This window comes from Phoenix dactylifera, chromosome 7 (genome assembly GCF_051530095.1).
Source record: "Phoenix dactylifera cultivar Ajwa chromosome 7, Ajwa_hap1_PhDact_Kaust_v1.1, whole genome shotgun sequence".
NCBI lineage: Eukaryota > Viridiplantae > Streptophyta > Magnoliopsida > Arecales > Arecaceae > Phoenix > Phoenix dactylifera.
This window is the reverse complement of record NC_143196.1, coordinates 29,855,501-29,882,841: the sequence shown is the minus strand read 5'-3', so window position 1 is coordinate 29,882,841 and position 27,341 is coordinate 29,855,501. Positions and strand designations below refer to the sequence as shown.

Below are 27,341 nucleotides of genomic sequence, written 5' to 3'. Positions count from 1 at the left end.
ATAATAGTGGTAAAACTACAGGCAATGTAATGGAGGCGATAACAGTAGTAGCAATGGTATGGTGAAAACGGCTATGGTGGTGGTAAAGGCACAACAGTGATGGTAGAGATGGTATTAGTGGTGGTAAAAATATGAATTTTTATTTTTAAAAATATTGGAAGTAAGAATTTCTTATGTTCATCTTTTTTGAAAATAATAAAAATAACTTATGAAAAATAGAAAATAAGAATGATAGTATCAATTATATTTTTGTCTTGATTGTTGTGATTTTATTTTTTTTAAAAAAGATAAGAAATAAAAGCAATATCTAATTGGTATGTAATGTCAAGAGAGTTTCACAAGTTATTCAAAAAACATTCTCAAAAATCAAATCCACATGTTTTAAGCAAATATGATGTTTTAATATATTTAATCATTGGTAACTACTTTTTGCATATAAAATCACCATATTTGGAAGAGAATGAGTTATCTCGCATAAAAAAAAAAGGCAAGAAGATCGAAGCTAGGTATTTCAGTTCCTCTTAAAATCATTTTTTGACTTATTGTAGAAATATTTGCAAATAATGTAACCAAGTGTTTATTTTTTTAATGAGTGCTTTCTATTTAAAAAAATTATAAAAGAATTTTCTAAAACAACACCGAACATGTCCACAGTCAAGAAAGAAAAAATAAATTAAGGCACACCTGCACATAGGGGAACGAGTCAAAGAAATAATTGAAATTTATCAAGAAGAGAAGAGGTATAATTCCGAGTCTCTAATTGAATAAAAAATAGTAAATTTTTAAATCCAGTTATACAGAAAAAGTTGAGCTATAATTCCGAGTCTCTAATTATACTAAAAGTTGAACCGGACCGAGTAGAAGAAATCACCGACACACTTACATTTAACTCCCTATCTATCTAAAAAATTACAACATAACTTTTTATGACGAACGAACACGGGATCTTGGTACGAGCCCTTCATTGAGAGCGGGTCAGAGAGAGAAGAACCTCCGTCCGACCCTCATGGCCTCATTCATCTCCCCTCTCTTTGCATCTCGGTCTTTCTCTAGATCCGATCTCCCGAATATCTCTTCTAAGACCCTAACTGTAAGCCCGACTCTTGCAGGAATTGCGCGATTTTCCCTTCATTCTTCGATGAATTTTTGGTATTTCTCGAGGTTCTAATTCGAGTTTTCTTAACTTGTTCCGTGGTTCGAAATTCCCAATTGGAGTGATCCTGGAATGGCTTTCTACCGGCTCATTGGCGAGTGGTCGCGATCTCGCCGGTGGAGAAGGTATGCGCGAGTCTGGAAGCGGAGATGCCCCCTCTGGATATTCTCGCTCTGTTTGCTTTCTTTAGTTTATCTCTCCTTCTTCGATATAAAGGTCCAATTCCATGGTGAGTTTCCGAAATCTTTTCTCATCGTACTTCTTAATTTTTTTTCAAAAGGTTTGCTTTTATCTAAAATGCGATTTAATCGCTTAAATATTTCTTTTCATGTTTCCATTCGGTTTATTTTTCAGCATAATTCCAGACTTATTGGTGTGTCTCGACTCCTCCGTAATTGGATGGGCTTGAGTACGCTGATTGTACTATCTCATGTTTGTTATCATAAAATATGTGCAGGCAATTCAAAATTGAGTAGAAGTATGGAGTAAAGAACGAAGAGATATTGGAAGTTGACATTCTTATTAATGTTTGTAGTTAAGATAATGACAGTGTAGCTGGGAGAAAGTTGCCATATAGGCCATTTCTCGAGGGGATAAAGTCCAGTCGCTTCTCTTGTCTCTCTAGAGACAACGGTAAACAAGGTTTTAAATGGCCTAAATGGCAACTTTAAATCCTATAGGCCGGGGTTGTTCCAATTTCTCCATGGGAGTCCCACCGGTGGTCGAATTAATTTAAACCAGATTTGGCTGAAGTTAAACTTATAGTAAGCATATAAGACTGCTGATCTCCAATTTAAGCAAATAATTTAGATCTCTGAGAGGACCTTGTAGATTCAAGACAATATTAATTCAATTAGATAATTGCAAGCATTAAAGTAAAACACATGATCTAATGTTTCCCATATAAGTAATTTGGTTACAACCTGCTTTATCACCTGTGTATGTTTCATCTCTGAACCATCTCATGTCTTTCTACCAAGTTAGGTGTGTATAGTTTTCTTTCTCGAGATATTTTTTCCTCATTACATGATCTTTGTTCTGTTATTTGTGAAAGTCTGTGATTTAGCAATTTGGAGTTTTTAGTGCCATTTGCAAGCTTTTTTGTTCTTTATACTCATTACATTCATGTGGAAGAAATCTAATGTATTTTCATCAGGTTTGCGCCACGGGCTGGTGAACCAAGGAATTTCTGTAGATGAAATTGGTAAGAGCAATTGGAGACATGCCCATGACTGCATAACTGTTATTTCTGTTTAGGTTCAACATTCTTATACTGGTGCTGAATAAGAAGGTGTTGTAAGTGCAATAGCTTTGTAAAATTTGGACTTGCTTTCCTACAATAAAAGTAATGTTTCACATGCTAGTGCTGCAGGTGAACTGGAGTTCTCTAGACCTCCAAGAGCCAAATCTCGCAAACATCGTAAGAGTTTTCCCTTAACCTTCTCATGTTTTCTAAACCTTTTGCTTCTTTTGTGTGTGCATTTTTGTGTGTAAGGGTGTCTTTGTCCTTTCCATAATATTTTTCATAATTTTTCCATAGGAAATTTCTTTTTTAATCCAAGTGATATATACTTGGATAGTATTACTTACTTTCTGGCTTAAATTCAATTGTTTATATGTGATAACTAATAGGTTTCATTGAAGATGGCATCTGTTATATGTTATTTTTGTGCCAGATATAACAAACTTAAGTTACAAAGATTTTATTATTGACTTCCAGAATCGGACTATTCCCATTCTTCTTCTTCTTCATCTTCTTCTTTATACAAAATGTTCAGAGAAAGGGTGTCAAGAGAAAGGAGTGGCTGGTATTACCTGAAAAATTTGTTTGGGTGTATAGAGTCCAACAAAAAATAGTTATAAAAGAACTTATGCAGAGGCACTTCCATGCTATCTGCTTAGGAACAGACATAATTGCATAAAATTATGAACTACTGAATTAACTTTACCATTCAATATGAGCTTCAACTTGAATGACTATATTATGTGTTATATTCTGCTAATGGATAGGAGAGGGAAGAAATGGTGAGATGACGAAACACTTTGTGTTTAAACTGCTTTGTGTTTATAATTGAATTCTGACACCTAGATTCAAGTTCCTTTTTAAAAAAGTGTAAAATCTATTCCTACTACTGTCACTTTAGGCTAATCTCAACACATCACTTAATGTTTCGCGTGCCTAGAGGTCCCTTCCATTCATGGCAAGTGCCAAAAGTATCAACACTTTGAAAATCATAAAAGAAATTGAATCACCTAATATGAGATGTTGATAGAGTGAAGTCAACAAAGTATTTTGATAAAGACCAAAATGACATTTTTTACTTTCTATTCATTTTTTCTAGCCCTTTTTGTATTATACAAAATGGTTCCATATTCTTAGGCTGTGGTGGTCATGAAATAACCTTGGAGGGAATTAGAAAAAATTATTGAGGTTCTGTAGAAGTAATGGGCTTATTCCGTAGGATTCCGCAGGATCAATGCCTTTTGGTGTTTGGTTGGAGGAGTAAGCAGGAGGGTAAGAGAAGGGGATAGAGTGTGCTTAATGCCTCTGGATTTAGTGATGATTCAGATTTTCGTTGCAAAGATAAAATTACAGTCCCACTTTTTTGTGTACTAATGAATGGATAGAAAGAATGGAGGGTCATATAGTATTTGGCTAATGACATGGGAGGGGATAAGTCTATTCCACACCTCCCCATGGAGTAGACTCATCCGTTAAGTAGGAGGGATATTGATCCGGGACGATCTCTAGCACTTACGAGTGTCTTGGTTGTCTCAGCCCCACGCCAGTGGAATCACACGACGCGCGGGAGGAAGCGCGTTCCGAGTTCCATGCGAGGAGAACCATACCCGACGTGTGTTCCGAGTTCCATGCGAGGAGGAGAAAGCATCCCAACGTGAAGATGATGGTGAGTCCCATACATTCGCCAAGCAGGAGGAAGCTCGAGCCGAGCCATCCCGCATCATGCACGGTAACCATTGCATGGACGTGGGAGTGAGGAGCGTGGGATGCGTGTTCCAAGCCTACTCCCGAGCCATCATGCATCCGCGCCTGGGTCCCACCTCAAGAACTATGCACAAGGGATGGGGGAAGTTTTCCGAACTAACCCGCGTGACGCGCTTGTTTTGTTGCATGGCATAATCTCATGCAACGTGGGACCCGGGAGGCTTTGAGGTACCTCTGAGCCATGCATGGTTATTGGGGAGAACGTGGGATGTGGGGGAGTAGCATGGGAAGCCAGTTCTTTGTTCCATGCAGTTGCACCACATAACCACTCGACATCTTGCTCACTCCAGAGGAGGTGGTCCACGTCGGGTTCGTGGGATTATGGGAGAGAAAGAGAGAGTAGGGGAAGAAGCTTGGGAGTTAAAAAAGGAAGGGATAGCCTCTGTAGTAGGGGGGGAGACCTGTAACAGAGAGAGTCATAAGTGTATGGGAGCTCTTCCCAATATAACCCCTTGGTCCCAAAAACATTTCTCTCTCCTATTTGAACGATCAGAACGAAGGCTTTGTGATTCTATCTCCCTCGTTCGGATCAGATATCCCCTTACGCATCATAGATATGGAATAGGGTATCTTGTCCCCCCCCCCCCCCCTGTGGATTTCACCACTGTTTTAAAAAGCAGGTTGGGCGCTCAACCAAGCAGCTGCCTAAGGCAAATCAAGCCCCCACACACCCTGCCTTGGCCCGCCACTAAGCAGGCGCTTGGATGCTCATCAACGCTTAGGCGACCTCTCAAGTTGGGTGCCTGGGCTGGTTTTTAGCAGGTCAGATTAGCTTGGGTCAGGTATTGATTTTTGACTTGCTGTCCGACCCATCAGCCATTCCAACTTTCCCTTTCAAATGGAGCGGTTATTGGAATGAGCCCTAGGGCCTAATCCCTAAGACAATGGGAAGAACAAAGATGAACAGCGGTGACCGGCGCTCGAGGACTTCACAGTCAATGACAATTGGTGATCAGGAAGGATACTGTCTTCTTCTTGTTGTTCTTCTTCGAAGCAATAGTGCTGGTGGGTCTTGCCATCATAGGCAGCTGCTACCCTATAGTTGGGGCTTCTTCTTCTTCTTTTTATGTGTCTGGTTACTGGAACCAAAATCATGTTGGTGGGTTTGCCATCGTCAGCAGCAGCTACCCTACAATTGAGGCTCTGGTTCTTCTTCTTCTTCTTCTTCTTCTTTTGTGTTTGGTCACTGGGACCAGTAGTGTTGGTCGGGGTTGGCATCATGGGTTGCAGCTGCTCTACAGTTGAAGCTGCTATTCTAGCCTTCCTTGGACTGCAAAGGGCTGTTCAGAGTAGCAGTGTTTGTAGCTGGTGTCATTGGAAACAGCAACTGCTGATGACAGTAGTGGTGCTGCTGCCACATTGCTGTTAGTGGCGCTGCTGACACTGCTGTTGCTGGTGGTGGTTGTCCAAGGAATTTAGCATCTACTAGACTAAAGAGGAAAAAAACAAAAAGGAGGAGGAGGATTGGGAAACAAATTGGTATAGTCTATACTCTATAGTCTCATTAGTTTATTTATTAGCTGGTCATACCATTGTTTTCATGCTTTTAATACTATTCTTCATTATTGTCTCATTTTTAAAAGTTTTCATGATATCATATCATTTAGTAGTTCATTGTAATGTTAAATTTAATGCCTTTGATGTTTTGAAAATTATCTTACTTTTAGATTTGGTTACTAATATATGAAACATTTTGTGGGTTGTTATTATCTTCAATATTTTCAAGGAATCTCCTCGTATTTATGATTGTTTTGTATTTTTTAATTCATGAGACCGCCTTGAACTCTGGGCGCCTGCCTAGTGCCTAAGTGCTTGGCAGTCCCCTAGTCACTTGTCTTTCACCTAAAGTTTTTTTAAAACCTTGGATCTCACCAATGTGATTGTACTTATTGGTGTTCACAAATGCTAAGATAGTTCATTCCTTCTTTAAGTGCATGGTCATTCAGATGTTTTTGTTCATAATATATGGAAGATAATCTACATTCATTAATTATTCTCGTTAGAACAATGTCCAGTATCTAGAATAACATTAAAATACAGATGCATCAATTATTATCTCTTGGTCCTCATTAGTTTTTTAGTTATGCTTTTTGTTATTGTTTTTCTTCTCCTTGCCCCTTTTTTTTGCATGAGAAGAATCTTTTGGACTTCTTAGTTTGTGTGTTATAAGAAAATAGCACTTACAGAATTATTGTTACTTGATAATTATGATTGATGTGGAGATCAACAGAAGGCCTAATTGTACAGGATGCTTGTGGAGATTTACATAAAGTTGTACTTCTCAACATTTGTGACATCTTTATACTATGATATCAAATCCCATAGTTGAATATTATTGGAAAATCCAAAATAACCCACTCGTTATATGAGATGGTTGTCTGGCCTGATTGGAGGGAAAAGGTAATATTGCATTTCATATACTGCATTTCTTGCTTCCATATGATATGCATGAGCAGTTGGTGTTTGAGCTGCCTGGGGCAAACATAGCACATATGAAGCTTTGAGGAGAATTAGGACATGTGTGTTGTAACACATTAACATGCATATAGAAATTTATATGAGTCTTGCTTGTACATGCCAAAAAAACCTAACCAGAATTTGGTAAGGTTAAACACAATTTTATTGCCAGTGTTGCAGTGAGGAAGAACCTTGCAAACCTTTTGTTGGTTAGCATCCCTGGCCTATCTGTTTGGTGTTAGTTTTTCCATTCTATGCTTGTCTAATAGACAAAATGGTGAACCTGTAACTTGACTTTATCATCTTAAACATGGGAAAGCAAAATGCCAAAACATATGAAGATATTGGATAAATATAATGATACTGATCGATGGAAACAGATTTATGTAGTTAGTGACTGGTTTGAGGTACTTCTGGAGACTTCGAAAAGGTTATTTTTTAATTGAACTGAAGAGATAATTAGGTAGGACATTCCTGACTGATTTACAGAAATTGCCAGTACTTTGAGGGAGGTCTACAACGGCGAAAAAAAGATTTTGCAATATTGCAGAGCATATTTTTTTTAGTATGAAAGTACTGCACTTTTAAGATGGAACAAGAAACATCTCTAATCCAAAATATTAAAAAATTTTCTTATGCTATATAGAAATCACAGTCTTGCTTGTCGATCAAAGATTTTTTACATAGAATATTCTACGTAATAGATCACTGTAGCCTCTTAATAATGCTTTCATTTTTCTTACATGATTCTAAGGTTACTTAGTTTTTCTTTTAATTCAACTAAAACTTATTCCCATGACTGTTTATTTTTGTATGATGAACATTTCAGATGTTCAATGTGAAGTTGGATTTCTGGAGTCAGTTGATGACCTTGTGGAGCCAGAAAACTACATGAATTTTACACAATTTTTGCTAAGATACATCACTAAAGAGGAGATACCTCGTGGGAACAATGTATTTGAGCCTCGATTTGGTGGACATCAGACCCTTAAACAAAGAGAGAACTCATACTATGCTAGAAGTCAAACACTTCATTGTGGTTTTGTCAAAGGACCAGAGGGATTCCCTAGCACTGGATTTGATTTGCATGAGAAGGACAAAGAATACATGGCTACTTGCAAAGTTGTGGTATCATCTTGCATTTTTGGAAGCTCTGATTTTTTGAGGAGGCCAACAAAGAGTAAGGTATGCACTTTTCTAATCCAAAGGCAACCAACTTCTTCGTTTAGCATTGTTATATGTATGTATGTATGTATATATATGTATATCTTTATGTACGTATATCCATGAATAAAGACACAGGCCTCATATCTTTCCACGTGTGAACAACGCATGTATTTGCTGACCAGGAAAGCCAGAGATCGACAAGTGCATTATGTGCCAAATTTGCCGTGTTATATTTTTCGTGCTGATCAATTTAACCATAATCACCTCTATATGCCTAGCTTCGGTGTTGGTTCTTGAAGTTTTTTAAGTCATAAAGTGGGTACTTGGTTTATATTTTAATGTGTTAAAGCAGGAATTTTGCCGTGTTCACATCTACCGTTTGGTTCAACTTCTCATTTATCATTGATAACTATAAAATATTTTGAAAAAATATATGTTTTCCTAAAAAAAGTAATTTAAGAGATGGCAAAGTTGCTTTTGAAGGAACCCATAAGCTTGTGTAATTTTTCTGGTGTATATTGATTTAATCAGAGTGCCATGAGTAAGGAAATCTGCCATATTGGTGATACTTCCAAGACTGACAATGAAACATCGCCACATTGTAGCAATATCCTCTCATTAAACAGTGAAATGAACTTCTAAGGTGGCTTGCCATTGTTGGCTAGAGAATTTTTGTTACTCCAATCTTTTTCCCCTCTTTGGAAAATTTTTGCAAGGATGTTGGCCTCCAGTTTTTATCACGTCTTCACCAAGAATGAATTGGAAACCTTCAGTTAAATCTCACCGATATATTCTTGTACCACTTAACCATAAACAGAAGCCAGTGGGTTGCTAAAGAAGCTAACATTGTAGTCAAACCTAGGGATTGCCAGGGAAGGAGACCTTCACGTTGGACAACAGAAGAATTTTGCAACGTTAAGTCCAATCACACTCCAATTCCCATCTCTAGGCAAGATGAAGGAATTTTACCTCTTCAAACATGCTGGTAGACCAGACCATTTGTTTATTATCAAATATCAACTCTAATCACAAATAGAAGGCTCTGTTTAACTGTTTAAAACTTTATTTTTCCATATGCTCTACATCAGTGGGTGAAGTGGAGCTGCAATGCTGAACTGCCTAAGCAACCCTGACAACAATAAGAAATATCACACTCTACATGCCACCTTATAGTGGAGGAGAAGATGGTTTGCTAACTTGCCATACCATTAACATATAAGCAAAATGTGCAAGTTGATTTGAAATTGTATGTTGGAAAACTATTGATTCTGATCTTATTCCAATGTTATTTTTTTTTCGCATCCAAGAACGTTTTCATTTTGGCTGTCATGGCATCTTTCTTTTCTAGTGTATGTATGGAAACTCTCCTCTCAGATCACCATCTTCACAATTACCTAGAGAAAAAAAAATGAAAAATCTTAGAGAAAGCACTTAAAAGCTCCAGGTTTCAGATTCATTTCGCCCTCTTCAGCTTGTGATCATAAAAGAATTCATTCCTTCACCACCAACTAAAGTACCTGCATATTTGATTTTGCAAACATAACATAAATCAGCACAATCTGTCCCAAAAATTTCTAAATCTCGCCCAACTTCCATCTAATAATGATTAGTCCCTAATGATCAAGCATTTTTCTTCCAACAACATGGAGTCTCTTCTAAAGAATTTCAATTTTGATATCCATCCACCATGTGGCTTATATTTGTTCAAACAAATATTGTTATTTAATCTTTTTGAATACCTTATCTTTCATCATCCAAGCAACTTGTATGAGATAGATGGCTATGACAAGCCATTAACTGGGCATCTGAAGCTTGGTTTGCCATGCTGCATCTAAGGGAAGTGGGACAGGTCATTGAAACATATCTGTTTCCGCATAGTTTTAATGATTATTTCACATTTTTTGCTGATTGATTTTATCTTGTTTTTAGTTAGGTCAGGGGAATGTTTAATGTTTAAGAATACCCATGTTGAATATGGCGTTTCTTCATTTAATTGGGCGATTGCCATTCTTCATTATTTTGTATTTAAAGCATTTTGCTTAGCTTATGTTATATTTGAGTTTGTTTAGTCAATCGATTTCATGCTTGATACTGAAGGGGATTGTCACACGTTTGTTATCCATGTTATTATGAAGCCATTGATTTTTATGAATTGGATAAATTATTTGAAACCTTTTCAAATGTTGAAAGATATATCTGTTCTTTTGTGTGCCTCAGCAATCTTTGTAGAACAGGAGGATTTTTGAGTGTGTTGATTGCTTATGGAGCGAAATGCATAATTTTGTTTTTTTGTAACTTTTCCAAGGATATTGGTCTTTAAATTTTTGCACATGTTACCAGCTTGTGTATGTTTCACATTGAAATAACATCTCTGAAGGTGTATTGCTCCTTGATTTTTTCAAAAGAAGGGAACTCCTTAATGTTATTTAATAGGAGAATAGGACCATGATTAGGCAAATTGTTGTTTGTGGAACAATTGTCTACTATAAGTTTTATATCATTGGTTTGATGAATGTTACCAGTTTGTAAATGTTACAGATTCGCGCATATTCTAAGAAGAATGTATGCTTCGTGATGTTCCTGGATGAGCTAACATTGGCAAAACTTTCTTCAGAAGGACAAATTCCCGATGACAACGGGTACATTGGTCTGTGGAGAATAATTTTAGTGAATAACTTACCATATGCAGATATGCGGAAATCTGGGAAGGTGCCGAAATTTTTGTCCCACCGACTTTTCCAATCAGCTAGGTAAGACAAATTCCCAAGAATATTGTTCTGTATTCTGAGTTGTATAACATGTAAATCATAGGATATTTATTACAAGTCAAATATTTCATGTTTTAAAAAGATGCATATAGATCTATTTATTCTTACAAATCAACCTTGATGATTTTGTTTTCAGAATTATATGAATGCCAGCCATTCTACACTATGTTACCAAATTATCTTTCTTTTGCAATCCTGGATGTATATGGTGCAAATGTTGGAAATGGGTTCATTAATTGGTATTTATCTATTCCAGGTATTCTATTTGGATTGATAGCAAAATGCGTCTTCAAGCTGATCCTCTGCTGATTCTTGAATACTTTTTATGGCGGAAGGGGTCAGAATATGCTATTTCAAGCCACTATGACCGCCATTGTGTTTGGGAAGAAGTTCTTCAAAACAAGCGCTTGAATAAATATAATCATTCTGCCATTGATGAACAGTTTCAATTCTACCAGTCAGATGGTCTGATCAAGTTTAACGAGTCTGACCCTAGTGTTCCTCTTCCGAGTTGTCTGTGTCATTTTCATGTCTTAGTTGAACCAACTTTATTTTTTCCCTTGTCATCCCATGATAGATTTTGTCATTACTGTGTTTTTGCAGATGTACCTGAAGGTTCATTTATTGTGCGTGCACACACACCCATGTCGAATTTATTTTCGTGCCTTTGGTTTAATGAAGTGAGTCGGTTTACCTCACGGGATCAGTTGAGCTTTGCATACACTTTCTTGAAGCTAAGAAGAATGAATCCTGGAAAACCATTTTTCCTAAACATGTTTAAGGTAAGTAAAACAAACCCTGGTAAGAGCTTTATTATAATGAGGTTTAAGTCCTCAACTTTGATGGCCTGATTATTTATTCTCTAACTTATGACTTTAAGTTTCTTTTCGATTATTAAATCATATTAATATAGGAAAACTACTAATGCTAGGGGATGAAGCTTTTATGCCATTATTTCCAGATAGGATGCCCATTTGCCATACTACTTTCATGCACTTCAGGCATGTGCAATTACCATTTTTGAAATCCAGAATCTCGTTCTTTTAAAACTTAGAAAAACTTATTAAATTAGAATGAGAAGTTTACAATTTTTTTTGGAAATGTGCATCTGTATGTAACTACAATATTGTGTACGATGTTACTCAGATAACGCGACAAATTTGCAAGCTTCCTATTGGTGACTAAGGTACAACTTGGCCACCAACAAAGTGAAAAAAGCCTAGATGGAGTGGCTTCATGTGTGGCTGATGCAGGACCACTTAGAGATGGTCAGTCACTTGTGGGAGGACCTAGGGAAAAGATTAAATACGTTAGGGCTAATCAGATCCATTTCTGTCTCTAGCCTCTATACAGAACAACAGCGATTGAAGGTAAATAGAAGGTCAAGAAAACCTGCCTTTAGAATTTTGATGATGGGGAAGGACATGACAATCAAGATTCTGAAAAGTTTTGGTCTAAATTAGAGGTTCAAGAGCTGACCTAAGTAAAAATCAGTAAACAAGATTATGACAGGTGGAACAAGATTCTGAAACCATAAATCCATAAAACTCATTTGTGTTTTAATTTTTCATCGCTAAAACTCCTTTTATAATCCCAAATAACCCATAAAGCCCTAATCTAGTAGCTAAACTTCAGGAAATCTTCAATCAGGAATGAATCGGAACGTTAAATGTTGTGTCTGCAGTTCTCTTTCTAGATGTTGATCATAGAAGGATGGAACCCTAAGGTACCACATTAGCTATCCACTTTCGTGTTCAGCCCTCCATTGTCTCAAACAGCAATTGGCTGGGTTTGAATGATGGGATTCTTAACCTTTGAGGCCACCTGTAGTTTGCAAGGTTCCTCAGTTGCTGTTGCACCAGTAACTTATGAGAAACCTGAAAAAATGGGTGTTTTCTCTAACTAGATTGTTAGATTATTTCTCGAGTGTTCTTTTTAAAGCATCAAACAGACACATCGATTTGGATGGAGGCCTACCTTTGACAAATTCAGTTTCCATTCTTCTATCAGCTTCATCTGTTGATTAACGGTCCTATCCTCCATTGTTATACTGAAGGTGGAGTCTGGAATGGCTACCTGAATGAAAGTGTTTTTGCTCCTCATAACTTTCAGGTTTATAATGCAAAAATGATATACTTCTAATTTTTGTTTTCAGCTTATCCATTTTAGTCCTTTTTTTTAATCAAAATTTGTTACTGCAGACATTCACAATTAGGTATTTTGATGAGAATTTTCCTTATTCCTCTCTTTTTTTCCTTCTGTCATTAAATGGATCATACTAGTACCCAGATTCTTTATTCTTAATATGCGATGAAGACATCATTTTATATGAGGCTGTAACAAGTACTCTGTGTGAAAAATCTCTCGGTGGATCTCCTATACTTTGATGCATGTAGAGTAATGAATAGTAAGGTACTTTTATTGCTGGATAGGGTAGTTGATATGGCATATCTAGGGTAAACAATAAATGGAAAATAAGGAAGGCAGCTATTATCCTTGTTGCATTTAAATTATTCCAGTTGGGACAACCCATTACTTTAAGAAAGACTCATTATAAGCAATAAATTCTGAAGGATACAGATGATTCTTGAATTGATAGAATCCACCAGTGTTTTAGAAAATGGGAAGAATAAGCTCCATTTCCTTCTGTCTTCAGCAATCTGACCTAATGAATGCGGACAAGAAGAGAATATGTGAGTTACCACTCATTTCATTCTTGGGACTTTTTTGGACAGTACAACATTACTATTGCATCGTCATCATCAAATGATGATGGGCTGAAAAGAAGTTTGTGACAGCACCATTGATTGATTATTTAAATCTTTTAACTTCCCCTCTTTTTTGGTATGACACAGGACTGCGAACGGAGGGCAATAGCTAAATTGTTTCATCACAGGACAGAAGATTCACATCCTCCACCTGCTTCTTGATGGTGAATTTTTTTTTGAGAAATTCTTCTTGGTAGAGGATTTTTTTTACATATTACTATCAGATTCCAGCTTGGTTATCATGGGGATGGGCAGTTCTAGCTGCCAGTTCTTCAGCTGCTATTAGACAATCTGACGGCTGAAGTTCTCTGCAGTTTGATGTACCTGAATTGATTTATATCCAGAACTATGAAAGGAAAGCATAAGGCTCTTCAGAGGACATTCAGGCTAGTCATCATGTGCAGTCTTGTAATTGGTGTTATGTATCTGATTTCTCTCTCTCTCTCTCTCTCTCTCTGAGAGCATCAAATTCACTGTATATCATTTCTCCGTCCAATTCAAATTTTATTGTGCTTCTCATTCTTTCGTACTAACTATTTTTTAACAAAAGCCAATCACATTTTCCTAGCATGTTTCTGAAAATGTTGTACAACAATTGATTTGGTAGTAACTGCCTCGCTAATTTCACATTTGCAATGAAGAATACTCAATATTATGAGATACCAGGGATGTTTTGCAGCATGATGCAAAATTCGATCTTATCTGTGTGCATTAGACTTCGTTGGTTCTGTTAATTTGTACATGTGAAACAACTGACTGGACAAACAGTTCCTGGGTTGTATATTTGTTAAGCTAGAGGCATTGTACCAGATCTGTACTGTACATTAGGTGCAGTTTTTTTTTTTTCTTCCCCGTTTTCAATCATAGTATGTATATGTTTTGAGGCATCCATTTGGAAAGATACTGGGCAGCGAAGGATATGATATCATATAAAGTGTATTAGACGTTCAATGAAAGTGTTTTGAGCGTTCGGTAAATATGTACTACCTATCTCGCACTTGCACCCTGGGGCAAAAATATCCGGAAACTTTTAAACAATTATGGGTACGGAAAATTCAATCTTTCTTCTGTAAAATCAATAGCTAAATAGATCTTTTGTGTAAAATTCACAACAAAAATATTGGCCCTTATTATCTTTGCTGACATAAAGTGATACTTTAAAAGATATCGATTGGAATATTCTGTTTCCATGACCATTTTCAGTAGAAGAATATTGCCATCGAATCACATGAAAGAAGGTTTGTTGGCTTGGCAATCGCGTTTAGCTGCTGCCTAGGCGTCGTGGCTCCTTGTGATTCTCGAGCGAGAGAGGGATTGGAGAGGAACTCCCTTTTTCGTGTCCTTTAGCTATGTTCGACCATGTAGTATTCTACCATGTAGAGCCATCCAAAGTAGGTTGCCCAGTGATCAACCAAGCCCTTCGGCAAATGGCGGTCGCTGGACATTTTAATTTGGTAGGATCACTATCCAGGAATGGTTTGGGATTTCGACCGGAGATACCGAGAGCAAGAGCCAGAGGAGCTGAAGGGCCGGCGGACTGGCGGCGCAGCCAAGAGGAAGTAGTCCTGCAAAAGCAAGCAGCGCAACTTCAGCTCTAGAAGGTCTTGGTAAAGTTCTGCCCATTAGGCATGAGTAAGCTGGTTGATACCAGCGAGGAAAGATAAATGAATCTTAATATACGGAGCAATGAAAAAAAATCAGTCTAGAATGTCAGCCGTCTTCCACCATGAACGTTGCTTGATTATGTGGCACAATTGGAAATGCAAATATAAAGAGAGCAATGAGAGCACAACACACCAGCCGATCGACTTTCTGAGTTGCATTTTGAGTTACTAAAGCATGTTTGCATTTTGAGTTACTAAAGCATGTTGTTTTCAGATGATCTAACCGGGCCGCTGTAATAATAAATCAACCTAAGTTGTAAGAAGTTTTCACAACCGAGTACAAGGCAGTTTTTGATATGTGTCAGAAATTATATATATTTACTTTTTGATTAAACATAAACTATTCCAATGTAATGGATGTGGATCAAAGTTTTATGGCTAATTAAAAATCTGTCCCATCCTTATTGTAGAAATTTCCTCCAACTGATATTATAAAAAATCAGCATTGAGGTCATATTTGTAATCAGGCTTTGGTGGTAGCATTTACATGCCTGTTAAGAATAACAGATAAAAATTACTATTGGTACTTGCATTGCATTTATAAAGATAAAGTTTAGATCTTAATATAATTTAATTTTGATTTACTTGTATTTAGTTTATAAAATAATTAATAAAAATGGGCGACAATAGTGATCAGATATAGGGCTTTGATTATTATAGCCAACACTTTGGTACTCATACAAGCTCAATACCTTTGCAATCCATGGTGCAAACAATGACTTTAGTAAAAGGTTGACTGAAAATAACTTTTTTTGCTTGGTACAGAAATAAGTTTTTTAATTAGAAATATACTGAGAGAACTTAGCAATATATAAAAATCACATCAAACAAAAAATTGGATAATAGATGAATAGGACTAAATGAAGATTTAATAAATTCTAAACATAATCAAACAGCAGCTGACTTCCCACCCCAACTTTTCACCTGCTTATCTCCTTTCTTCTCTCTTTCATTAATTCTTTTTTGGTTAGAGAGTTCCTCCATCACTAATTGACCATTCTCCTTTTTCACTTTTTGTACTTCATCATAGTCTCAAAATAAAATTAAACTAAGATGCAATGTTTATTTTTTCCCGTTGTCAGAAATGCTGTGTTGAGAAAAATATTAAACAATATTCTATTAATTCAAATGAAGCTTTTGTTATGCATAACTGGTATATATGAAGTGTATATATAAAAATATATTTTCAGAAAGGTAAGTATGAAGTATGTATTTATTAAATGTTCATTTACTGCAGGGCCTAAAAGTAATAAAATCCCATGGTTACACTATCACTTTGTATAACAACACTAATCCACTATCAAGGTTCAGGACATGAGAGCATACCCGACAAACGTTCTATGCTGTTTTCAGAGTGTCTTATTCTGAATTAATCTTCATGTCATACAATTTAAGCACAAAAAAATGCTGCTAGAGAAATGCTTACCCACAAGCCTTTCCGGCACAACCAAAAAGCTTTTTGTGTCATTAGACATCACAGGTAGGTAAATGACTCCACGCTATCTTCTGCCACCAATTTTTAATTCATAATAAGCTGACTAGCTTGATCAATATGAAGCATTTAAACATCATGATAACAACAATCTTACCCAAACAGAGAGCATCGAATAAGATACAACAGTGAGCCACAAGGAAAAAAAATCTAAGCCGAACAGGCTAATGAAACATTCTAAATTGGATCACTTAAGATGACAACTGTGAACCGTAATGTTATTCTAAGGTTTCTATATAATGTTTAATTCTAGGAATAATGGATCCTGCTTGAAGCAATAAAATCTACCCCCTCAATTTTCAATGGTTATACACCATTACTTGAGAGAAGGAAAGGTACTCTTCTGGATGCAACTGCTGTTGATTTCCTTGCAACTGCCCCAAATCCAATCACTAGAACCAAGATGCATCAAAGAAACATCATCAGGTCATCCCATGGAATTATCACTGAAACAATGGTGTCTTTTTAGTGTATTATAGCAAATAATGTCAACTTCTGAAACAATAGCTAAATACGAAGTGACAGCAAGCAGCTTTTTAGTGTATTATAGCAAATAATGTCAGCTTCTGAAACAACACCTAAATACGAAGTGACAGAATGTGATTAAGCATTGTATGGTAAGAAGGGCCTCACACCATCACATTCATATGGAGGATACCAAGTTCTAGCAACTTACACTGCAGACCTTGGTCATTGAGTTCAATTATGAGAAAACATACAAGAATAGACACTAATGCAGCTAGTTAACACCAAAAGACCTGAAATTAAGCTTGAAAAATAGATATACATGTAATGTTCATAAAAGGCATACAGATATCCCTATATTGGTTGTTAGGGATGCTATGTATCTATCATCCTCTATTATCCTCTCAGATCAATTTATCCAAAATTATCACCTCCGTTGATCCTAAAATCTTCCCAAATCTCCTTTTCTTCCTTTTTTTTTACATTTTTTGGATCTATGCTCTGATTAAGTGTTTAACAAAGCATGCAATTTTCCTTCAGCTTTCCAACAGATCTAATTTTGAGATCATTAGAGCTCTTCATTCTACAAAATATTTACCACTCAATCTGTCATGTTCCACAGGGCTGCAAAAGTTTCTCAATATGTTTTTGTTTTCTCACTTCATCTAACATCATTTTGTTTTCTCAAAATCCACTCAATAGGATTCCTACATTCCCACCATTCAAACCTATAGCAATGGACCTCCTTCAAAACTTTACGATAATAAAAAGTAATAGAATTTAGTGACACCATGAGAAAATGTAAAGAATTCCTGTGCTGATCTTCTCAATAGATAATCCAAAGTTCTGTAAGTTAGAGCACAAAAAATTTACTCTATTTTTGACATAGAAACCAGAAATGACATCAAGGATTCACAGATGACAGAATGAAAATAAATTTGTGTCCTGCATTTTGCAGTTAAGATGGTATAGCCATAGGGAATAGAAGAGGAGGCAGCCACAAGAGTTAGTTTGGCTATACCATCCAACAGCATTTCTTCAAAATTTCAAACTTCTTGAACACTTGATGCTTTTAGGTGTTTAAACTAACTTGCTGACAAAGATGGAATATAACAGCAATGATCATCCCTCTAGCAGAAAGGTTATCCATAAATCCATATATAGGTGAAGTCCTCATAATAACAACCCCTCTTTATGCAGCATAACTTGTCATGTGCTCAAAACAATCCAGATTCTAGATATGAAAGCCCAAGCTTGCCTAAGAAGCACGGGCATAGAAGATGGTCTAAACATTACCACTGGAATGACCAAAAAAAAATTGTTCTACTCGAATTTCTGGTGCTTGTGAAGCCAAGAGATATGCAAAAGATGACACCATAATTGCAAATTACAAGCAAAAGATAAAAAACGAGCAGGATGCTCTGTTCACATAAAAATATGGGTTTAAATAGATAAACCACAGAAGGATGTGAATGTTTGAGAAGTTGGTTTTGATTTTGGTTTAGGTTGAAAAAAATGGCTTCTAGTTTGGCAGTTTCCACGCTTTTACTCTAGTTCAACAGTTTCAGCTAAATATGATAAAGAAATTGAAAAATGTAAATTAGAAAAGCAAAAATGTTAAAAAAAAACACAATGAAGAAATACAAAATCAGTCAAGCATAACAGACTAGACATCCTTTCAAAACATATTAAATTATTAAAAACCTTTAGATGATTAGCTTTGCTATTTAATAATCTAAAAAATATATTTTGACAATAAAATGTCAAAAAGTCGTGTTTAGTGTTTTCTGTCGTTAGCAATTTAACATATGATAACAGATACAATTCTAGGGTAGCCAAATCAATGTCAAAGTCATATTTCCTCTAGATAGATCTACTAGGAATTTAATACCACCATATAAATTAGAATAAACATTTTATATATAAATTAAACTGGGTCGGCAGTTTCCAATTTAGGTTCTGACTTATGTTTCAATTTCCCACTTTCAAACAAAAAAAATGCAAAGTATGATACGATAAAACCTATCTAGAAGAAAGAAAGAAAGACGAAAGCAGCAGTCCAAGGATCTGGATTCATGAAAAAATGGAGCTTAGAATAAAAACAATTATCCATCCACTGTTGAATATATAATAGCTGGCGCAAGCATGGTGCCTGCAGAAAAGCATCCACAAGGGGAAGAACAAAACAAAAGACCAGCTAGGTAAGGTCAAATAACAAGAAAAAAGAGAGAATGCCTTAATATCATTTTTCAGTAGTGATGGTGGGATATAGTCATGAATATGGGCTAGACAAAACAAGGAATGAACAGTGAAATTTGATTCAAAAAACTGATAACAAATTAGTGCTGCGAAAAGCCGGCAAGCAACGCTTCTGATGCTTGTATTTGGTCATGGCGTACAGGTCACCTCGTCCATGATTAATTTCCCACAAAGACAAGAGAAACATGGATGTATCTAAGATCATTATTAGCACATTATTCAACCTCCTAACATTAGGATTAACTCTGTTTGATCATCACCTAGTTTCTTCAAATCCAAACCCTTGAGCCATTCACTTGCGCCATCTTAAAGAAGCTACCGATCAATTACAGAACCATATAGCTTGATTTCTTCTGTAAAATCTTCAAAACACTCTACACAACATGTTTTTGATATAACCAGTATGTCGCTATATGCCGTCAGCATAGAAATCTTATCTATTGTGTAGTTGAAGTTACCAGACCGTAAGAAAAAAAGAAACTGATTGTGAAAATAAATTGTTATTCTATTGGAGTTTTTGCTTTTTTCTTTCTCATTAGTTTAATTGAGTCTTGCTAAAACCTAATGATGTAATGATATTCTGAACAAAAATTACTTTTTAGCCAGTTGGAAAAAAGGAATAATAGGAGAAAGCATGGAAATGGGGAAATGCAGTCACACAACTAGAGCACAAAAAATTTACTCTATTTTTGACATAGAAACCAGAAATGACATCAAGGATTCACAGATGACAGAATGAAAATAAATTTGTGTCCTGCATTTTGCAGTTAAGATGGTATAGCCATAGGGAATAGAAGAGGAGGCAGCCACAAGAGTTAGTTTGGCTATACCATCCAACAGCATTTCTTCAAAATTTCAAACTTCTTGAACACTTGATGCTTTTAGGTGTTTAAACTAACTTGCTGACAAAGATGGAATATAACAGCAATGATCATCCCTCTAGCAGAAAGGTTATCCATAAATCCATATATAGGTGAAGTCCTCATAATAACAACCCCTCTTTATGCAGCATAACTTGTCATGTGCTCAAAACAATCCAGATTCTAGATATGAAAGCCCAAGCTTGCCTAAGAAGCACGGGCATAGAAGATGGTCTAAACATTACCACTGGAATGACCAAAAAAAAATTGTTCTACTCGAATTTCTGGTGCTTGTGAAGCCAAGAGATATGCAAAAGATGACACCGTAATTGCAAATTACAAGCAAAAGATAAAAAACGAGCAGGATGCTCTGTTCACATAAAAATATGGGTTTAAATAGATAAACCACAGAAGGATGTGAATGTTTGAGAAGTTGGTTTTGATTTTGGTTTAGGTTGAAAAAAATGGCTTCTAGTTTGGCAGTTTCCACGCTTTTACTCTAGTTCAACAGTTTCAGCTAAATATGATAAAGAAATTGAAAAATGTAAATTAGAAAAGCAAAAATGTTAAAAAAAAACACAATGAAGAAATACAAAATCAGTCAAGCATAACAGACTAGACATCCTTTCAAAACATATTAAATTATTAAAAACCTTTAGATGATTAGCTTTGCTATTTAATAATCTAAAAAATATATTTTGACAATAAAATGTCAAAAAGTCGTGTTTAGTGTTTTCTGTCGTTAGCAATTTAACATATGATAACAGATACAATTCTAGGGTAGCCAAATCAATGTCAAAGTCATATTTCCTCTAGATAGATCTACTAGGAATTTAATACCACCATATAAATTAGAATAAACATTTTATATATAAATTAAACTGGGTCGGCAGTTTCCAATTTAGGTTCTGACTTATGTTTCAATTTCCCACTTTCAAACAAAAAAAATGCAAAGTATGATACGATAAAACCTATCTAGAAGAAAGAAAGAAAGACGAAAGCAGCAGTCCAAGGATCTGGATTCATGAAAAAATGGAGCTTAGAATAAAAACAATTATCCATCCACTGTTGAATATATAATAGCTGGCGCAAGCATGGTGCCTGCAGAAAAGCATCCACAAGGGGAAGAACAAAACAAAAGACCAGCTAGGTAAGGTCAAATAACAAGAAAAAAGAGAGAATGCCTTAATATCATTTTTCAGTAGTGATGGTGGGATATAGTCATGAATATGGGCTAGACAAAACAAGGAATGAATAGTGAAATTTGATTCAAAAAACTGATAACAAATTAGTGCTGCGAAAAGCCGGCAAGCAACGCTTCTGATGCTTGTATTTGGTCATGGCGTACAGGTCACCTCGTCCATGATTAATTTCCCACAAAGACAAGAGAAACATGGATGTATATAAGATCATTATTAGCACATTATTCAACCTCCTAACATTAGGATTAACTCTGTTTGATCATCACCTAGTTTCTTCAAATCCAAACCCTTGAGCCATTCACTTGCGCCATCTTAAAGAAGCTACCGATCCATTACAGAACCATATAGCTTGATTTCTTCTGTAAAATCTTCAAAACACTCTACACAACATGTTTTTGATATAACCAGTATGTCGCTATATGCCGTCAGCATAGAAATCTTATCTATTGTGTAGTTGAAGTTACCAGACCGTAAGAAAAAAAGAAATTGATTGTGAAAATAAATTGTTATTCTATTGGGGTTTTTGCTTTTTTCTTTCTCATTAGTTTAATTGAGTCTTGCTAAAACCTAATGATGTAATGATATTCTGAACAAAAATTACTTTTTAGCCAGTTGGAAAAAAGGAATAATAGGAGAAAGCATGGAAATGGGGAAATGCAGTCACACAACTCGAGCACAAGCTTTCAACAAATATGCTGGGCAAGCAACCAAAATAACACTACAGCTGTGTCAAAGCATTATTAAAAACTTATGAATGCATATCGTCTCAAAAGAATTAACTCAAGATCTTAATATTTAATTTAATGAGTGCATGAAGATGATAATGTGCTTCTAGGGTGTTGCAAGATCGTTAATGCCAGTAACTTAAAAGAAAATGATTACAAGTATATTAAGGGGAAAAATTGTTGTATTTTTCAAAAGGTTGGCAAATAGAGAGATGGATAAATGTGAAAAGTAAGATGGACGCTAGTAATAGCTAAGAAGGATATAGCTAAAAAACAAGTAAACCAGAGAAGCTTGAAATTCATATGAATCTAATCTTTAGAGAATATATAGATAGAGAGCTTATACAAGACAGTATCATCACACCCAATACAAAAAATATAAGGCCACTGAAGCTGAGAGGTTACTGGAATGTGTTGGGAAAAAGATTCATGTGAACGAGTGTTGTGAGAACATATTAGATAATAGCCTGCATTGACAAATAACATAGCAGTTGATAGATACAAATTGAGGAAAAAAGGTTCCATAAAGCCTAAAGCTCAAATAAACGGTATGGGGATTACTGGAATCAAGTGATGTTACACTTTTGTTTAGAACTTATGACATCTGGAGTAACATAAAACAATTGACAAAGGACACTTTGTTAATAACTCTAGTACAGGCATCGGTATATTCGTAATAGTGGAATTGAGTGATAAAGACAAAATTTGTTCATAAGCATCCAAAAGCATGGGGGATTACACATTTTCCTAGAAGAAAAGCAGCAACCCCCCCCCCCCCCCCCCCCCCTTCTCTCCCTAAGTGATTGACCTAAAGTAATAGTGAACAAATAGAACAAATTACAGCACTTGCAAAAGATTTCTTACCTCTACAACCTACATAAAAGCAAGGTAATATAATACAAGCTAGAATCAAGGGTGTAACAGAAAGGTCTACATTTCAAGTAAACTTATGAAAAAGAATTAAGAGCCAAAACTCATAACATGTGTGAGTCTGGTAAAGAACAGAAACCAGAGTAGTAGAAAGTTAATTCTATAACAATTAACTAGGGGTGTATCACCAACTTGAGTGTGAAAGAAGGAAATGGGTGGACTTGAAAATACATGGGGACTTGAAGGATATGGATATATCACAAAGCCTACTAAAACAAATAATGACAGTTAAAAATGAAACAAAAACTAGAGAAATAAATCCACAGGGCAAAGCTATGGCCTTATTAAAAATTTTGGAATAAACCAAAAGGTAGGCAACTCTTAGGGGCATCTTGGTTAGCATGGATTTTATGAAAAGCGAAGATAACAGAATCCTATTTTAGATCTGACGCTTTTCAAAGTGGGCTATGGAAAAGCATCCAAATTACATCCAGGCTTGGTTCATTCATAGCTTAAGTCTCTCTTAAATTCATAGAGGTGTGAAATCAAACAGCCACCAACAAAATAATTTTAGGCAATCATCTTGAATGTTGGGTTAAATGAAAAATAATGTTGAGCTTGAAACCTTAGGCTTAGCAATGTGACAAGTTAGTTGAAGTGTCCCATCAGCATAGACAGTCAGCCCCATGATTGCATTGTTGCAATTTTATATCTCCAATACCCTCGTAATCTGATGAGTAACCAATAGCAGGAGGGGCTGAGGTATGAGCATATCTGGAGCCAGATAGGAAAGTTTAGAATTTTTTTAAATGATCAAAAAGTCCATAAATCTTGGCCTATATAACAACCAGGATATAGAAAATTCAGTCGATATAGTAAAAAACAGATAAGTTGTCATTTTATGGTCTAACTTTAGTATTCAGTGACTAGAAAACTGAACCTATAACAACACATCTAAAGGATATTAAAAATTTGATTGATACAATAATATCTTAGCAACATGCATCTAGGGCTATATTAGCCTATATCAGCCAAGGCCAATAAGTTATATATTGTATCAATAAGTGGAATATGGATACTCACCCATATATCCACTGAATGTAAATGCTAAGATGACCAAGTGGCCTCGTGGAGTTCGTCCTCACACTCAAAACTTCACTTATAAATATAGAAATTTACATACATGAGGATGATTAAAAGTAGCAGCAAAATTGGGGACAAACTGAAGATAAGCAATAGACGGATGAAAAATATTTATAAAAAATAACACAAGGGTATTGAAAAATGAGTAAGCCACTTAATGATGATTGCGTACTAGGATAAGAATATATGGAAGATAAACAATTTGCCTAAGCGGAATAGGACTTCGTTCATATGGTTAAGTCTTCATTTGTGCACCAACATCAATGGCAAAAAAATCAGGGTTCATCATTACTTCAATGAGAAAGAATCATTTTAAGCAAAAAAGGTAGTCAGTACTGGTAATCCTATTATTTCTACATGATTGCAAATATGCAAAAAAAAAAAAAAAAAAAAAAAAAACAGAGGAAGATATAGTAACAACTAAGAGGAGTAGAAGAAGCAGTGGATGCATTTAACTCATGAACCAATATCTGAAAGAACCAATAGCCCAGAAATCTTCACTCAGAGGTGACCAATTGGATGAGAACACAGGAAAGAAAAAAATGACACCAAACATCAGGATAAGAGTTAAAATCAAGAAAAAACAAGCATGCAACCTTGCTTTAGAAGATAGGGCAGATCTTTTGACTTCACCACATTGGTTAATATGCTGCCACTATGATATTCAGGATTGAATTATAAATCCTACGAGCTTCAAACAACAAAGAAGATACATCTCTACATTATTTGATCCAGTACTACCTTTTCCTCTTTTGGGCCAAGTCACAATTCGTTGACATTATAGTTCAATACATGCATAAATAGATAAATAATGGATTTGGTCACAGAAATTATTACCATTGACTAATAAAAATGTCTAGGCATAGAATATGCACAATATTACTAAAAAGCCAGTAAACCTTTATTGGAAACAACATGAGAGCAACCCACCTAATCACCAAATGAATGTTCCCACATCAAAAGATAATATCCGCATCCTTCTCAGCCCCAGCAACAAGCAAGTTGTGGGCAGAGTTAATGGAGATACCCTTCTTGAGTGAGACCTTCTCAGCAAACTGCTCTTCAGCAAACTGCTTCGCAGCCTGGAGCTGCCGCTCAACCTCCCTCTTCTTGTACCCCTGTATCTTCTTCAGCCGGAAGAAGTCCTCTCGCTCAAGTTCATCAAGCTCCCCCCGGATGTAGTTGATGGTGTTCTCCAGGCGCGGCTTGACGACATTCTCAAGGGCATTGACTCTCCGGTTCGTGGTCTTAATGGCTTCATCAAGGGTGAGGAAAGAGGTCTGGAGCGAGGCAAGCTCCACAAGGACCTCAATGGCCTTAATATGTGCAGCACGGCAAGCCTGGATCTGCTGGCCTCCACGGGCAAGTCCAGTGAGGTCAGCCTTGGTATCGCCAGCACCTGAGTCAGTGAAGTGCTCGAACCGTGGGAGCTTGACTCCGGCAATATTCTCCTGGCGGGAGCGCACACGGAGGGAGGCAGACTTAACCGACTCGAGGACAACATGCTTGATGTTCTCACCAGCTACGTACTTGGCCTCAGTAAGGGCGAAGGAGGAGGCACGCATGATTTCACCCATCGATTCCTTGGTAGTGACGATCTTCTTTAGGATTGCTCGAAACTGGACAGTGAGGGCATCGCTCTTCTTCTTTAGGAGGGCATGGCCGCGGGTAGCGCCCACGAGGCGCGCCTTCATCACCCCAAGCATCGTCACCGTGGGAACGACATTCAGTCGCTGGCTTTGGCCGGACATCCTTCCTTAGTTACTAGATTAGGGTTGAAATCTTCTATGAGATGCTCGGAGGAAATTCTACAAATCAAACCTCTGCAAGGGATTTAGCTAGGGTTAGGTTTTTCTATTTTTTCCTTTTTTTGCCTTCAAAATCTAATAAGATGAACCTGAAAGCATTTAAAGTGAAGGAGGAATCAAAAAAAATCTCGTAAAATTCACCCAAAAATTATGTAATCAAGGAACAAAATCGGCCTTTTTAAATCTTACTTAGGGCATATAATAGGGTCAGGAGATCAGAGTTTCTTTAATTCTTCTATGCAATATTCACGAGAAAGCCTAGAGTACCGTCTCTGCTACGGATTTAGCTTACTATTTCCTTATAAGATCTAAACAAATGGACGACGCACTAGATTACATGAAACATCACAAAATCTCGCCAAAATATCCAAAACTAATAATATGAAAATTGAGCCAATGAACTGCTTAATACCATTTCTCAGAGCTTGTACAACGACTACACGATCTTGTTTTTTTTTTAAAAAAAAACCCTTAGATTTTTTCGCTTTTCCGCTAGCTATAGCCTATTCTTTCCCATAAATATCCAAAATAGAGGATGATCAAGGGAGTTTTAAATATCAGAAATATTAAAAAATCGTAAAAACTACTGTACTATATTATACAACAATTGTTGCCTCGCTTCATGCGGAAAAACCAGAATGAACATCTGTCTTATCAGACCGCTTGAGATCCGTTAGGGCGCCACCCCCCGTCATCGGCCTCAGAAACAAGAAAAAACATCAAATTGTTCGCTTTTACAGGGAAATTTCTCGAAAATTGCTATAAATATTGATTATCGAACGATTCCGAAACGATTTCGTTGGATGCTTACCAGATAATCGATCAGGACCACAGCGATCTGCGATCCCTCTTTCCTCAACGGAATTCTCCGATTGAGATCTCCAACCGGAAATCTCAGCAGGAAGAAGACGTAGCAGAGAAAAGAATCTCCTCCCCCCTTGGAAACGGGAATCAGGGCCAACTACCCGAGAGTTACGAGTAGTCCGGACCTGAGAAAAGACCAGTCCCGGCCGAAGCTTAATAGCAACCCGCGATTCGGGCTCTAGCCTGAGTCCGTACAGGTGTTAATGGAGCCCATGTCACATAAACAGATAGAGTGAAAAAAAGGAATCATGGTGAGAAAGTTCAATGACTTTCAGGCTTCCATAATGCTCACCATTCTAATGAGAGTTTTTGGACTTAAAGTTCTATTATTCCAGCTCTATTGAGTTGTCTTTTTGTTTTTTTTCTCTAACACAGCTGGTTGTACTCACACACACGATTAGTATAAGCAACTAATGTAAAAAATATAATAAAAAAAAATTATGGTGGCGAGTCGGTCGCGGCCGTGGCGGATGGGTGAGCATTCAACTAGGATTTATATTGCGACACCCAACCCCAATTATAAGAAAAAACATCTAAATGATACATTTACTGGTTCGACGACAAAAACTACGTGGAGTTAGCTTTTTCCCTCCTCCAGTGAACAGTGACGAAGCTGTGTGAAACATGCAGCGATGCATTTATCTAGGTTCTCAGATCATGGACAGCAAA

At 36.5% G+C, this 27,341-nt stretch overlaps 2 protein-coding genes across 13 annotated transcripts; one reads left to right on the top strand and one right to left on the bottom strand.

Moving 5' to 3' along the window:
• The first annotated feature begins 931 nt into the window (after nt 1–931).
• Nucleotides 932–13,839, top strand: LOC103720215 (transmembrane protein (DUF616)). Of its 2 annotated transcripts, none has more exons than XM_039127261.3 (9): nt 932–1,090; nt 1,216–1,382; nt 2,310–2,357; nt 2,526–2,573; nt 7,447–7,802; nt 10,323–10,534; nt 10,809–11,065; nt 11,156–11,334; nt 13,408–13,839. In XM_039127261.3, exons 2-9 carry the CDS (start codon nt 1,226–1,228, stop codon nt 13,480–13,482), a joined length of 1,332 nt encoding a protein of 443 aa, XP_038983189.1. In that variant the 5' UTR covers nt 932–1,090; nt 1,216–1,225; the 3' UTR covers nt 13,483–13,839. The 2 variants fall into 2 exon arrangements, with proteins under 2 accessions (XP_038983189.1, XP_038983190.1); XM_039127262.3 differs by having other exon boundaries at nt 949–1,382; nt 13,408–13,484; nt 13,635–13,839.
• Nucleotides 13,840–14,381: 542 nt separating this feature from the next.
• Nucleotides 14,382–26,915, bottom strand: LOC103720216 (V-type proton ATPase subunit D-like). Of its 11 annotated transcripts, none has more exons than XR_005512152.3 (5): nt 26,620–26,915; nt 24,931–25,823; nt 23,483–23,631; nt 16,411–16,490; nt 14,382–14,885 (listed from the first exon to the last, which is right to left on the bottom strand). XR_005512152.3 is itself a non-coding variant. In XM_039127263.3 (3 exons), the coding sequence occupies exon 2, from the start codon at nt 25,749–25,751 to the stop codon at nt 24,957–24,959; it is 795 nt and encodes a 264-aa protein (XP_038983191.1). In that variant the 5' UTR covers nt 25,752–25,823; nt 26,620–26,915; the 3' UTR covers nt 14,382–14,885; nt 24,931–24,956. The 11 variants fall into 11 exon arrangements, 4 of the variants coding, with proteins under 4 accessions (XP_038983191.1, XP_089780539.1, XP_008808041.2 ...); XR_005512153.3 differs by having other exon boundaries at nt 16,411–16,487; XR_005512154.3 differs by lacking the exon at nt 23,483–23,631.
• Between the last annotated feature and the right edge of the window lie 426 nt (nt 26,916–27,341).

Coding starts and splice junctions, on each gene's coding strand:
- LOC103720215 (XM_039127261.3), top strand. CDS start 1,226: ATGGCTTTCTACCGGCTCATTGGCGAGTGGTCGCGATCTCGCCGGTGG. Junction 2,574..7,446: donor AGCCAAATCTCGCAAACATC/GTAAGAGTTTTC, acceptor TGAACATTTCAG/ATGTTCAATGTGAAGTTGGA. Junction 10,535..10,808: donor CGACTTTTCCAATCAGCTAG/GTAAGACAAATT, acceptor TATCTATTCCAG/GTATTCTATTTGGATTGATA.
- LOC103720216 (XM_039127263.3), bottom strand. CDS start 25,751: ATGTCCGGCCAAAGCCAGCGACTGAATGTCGTTCCCACGGTGACGATG.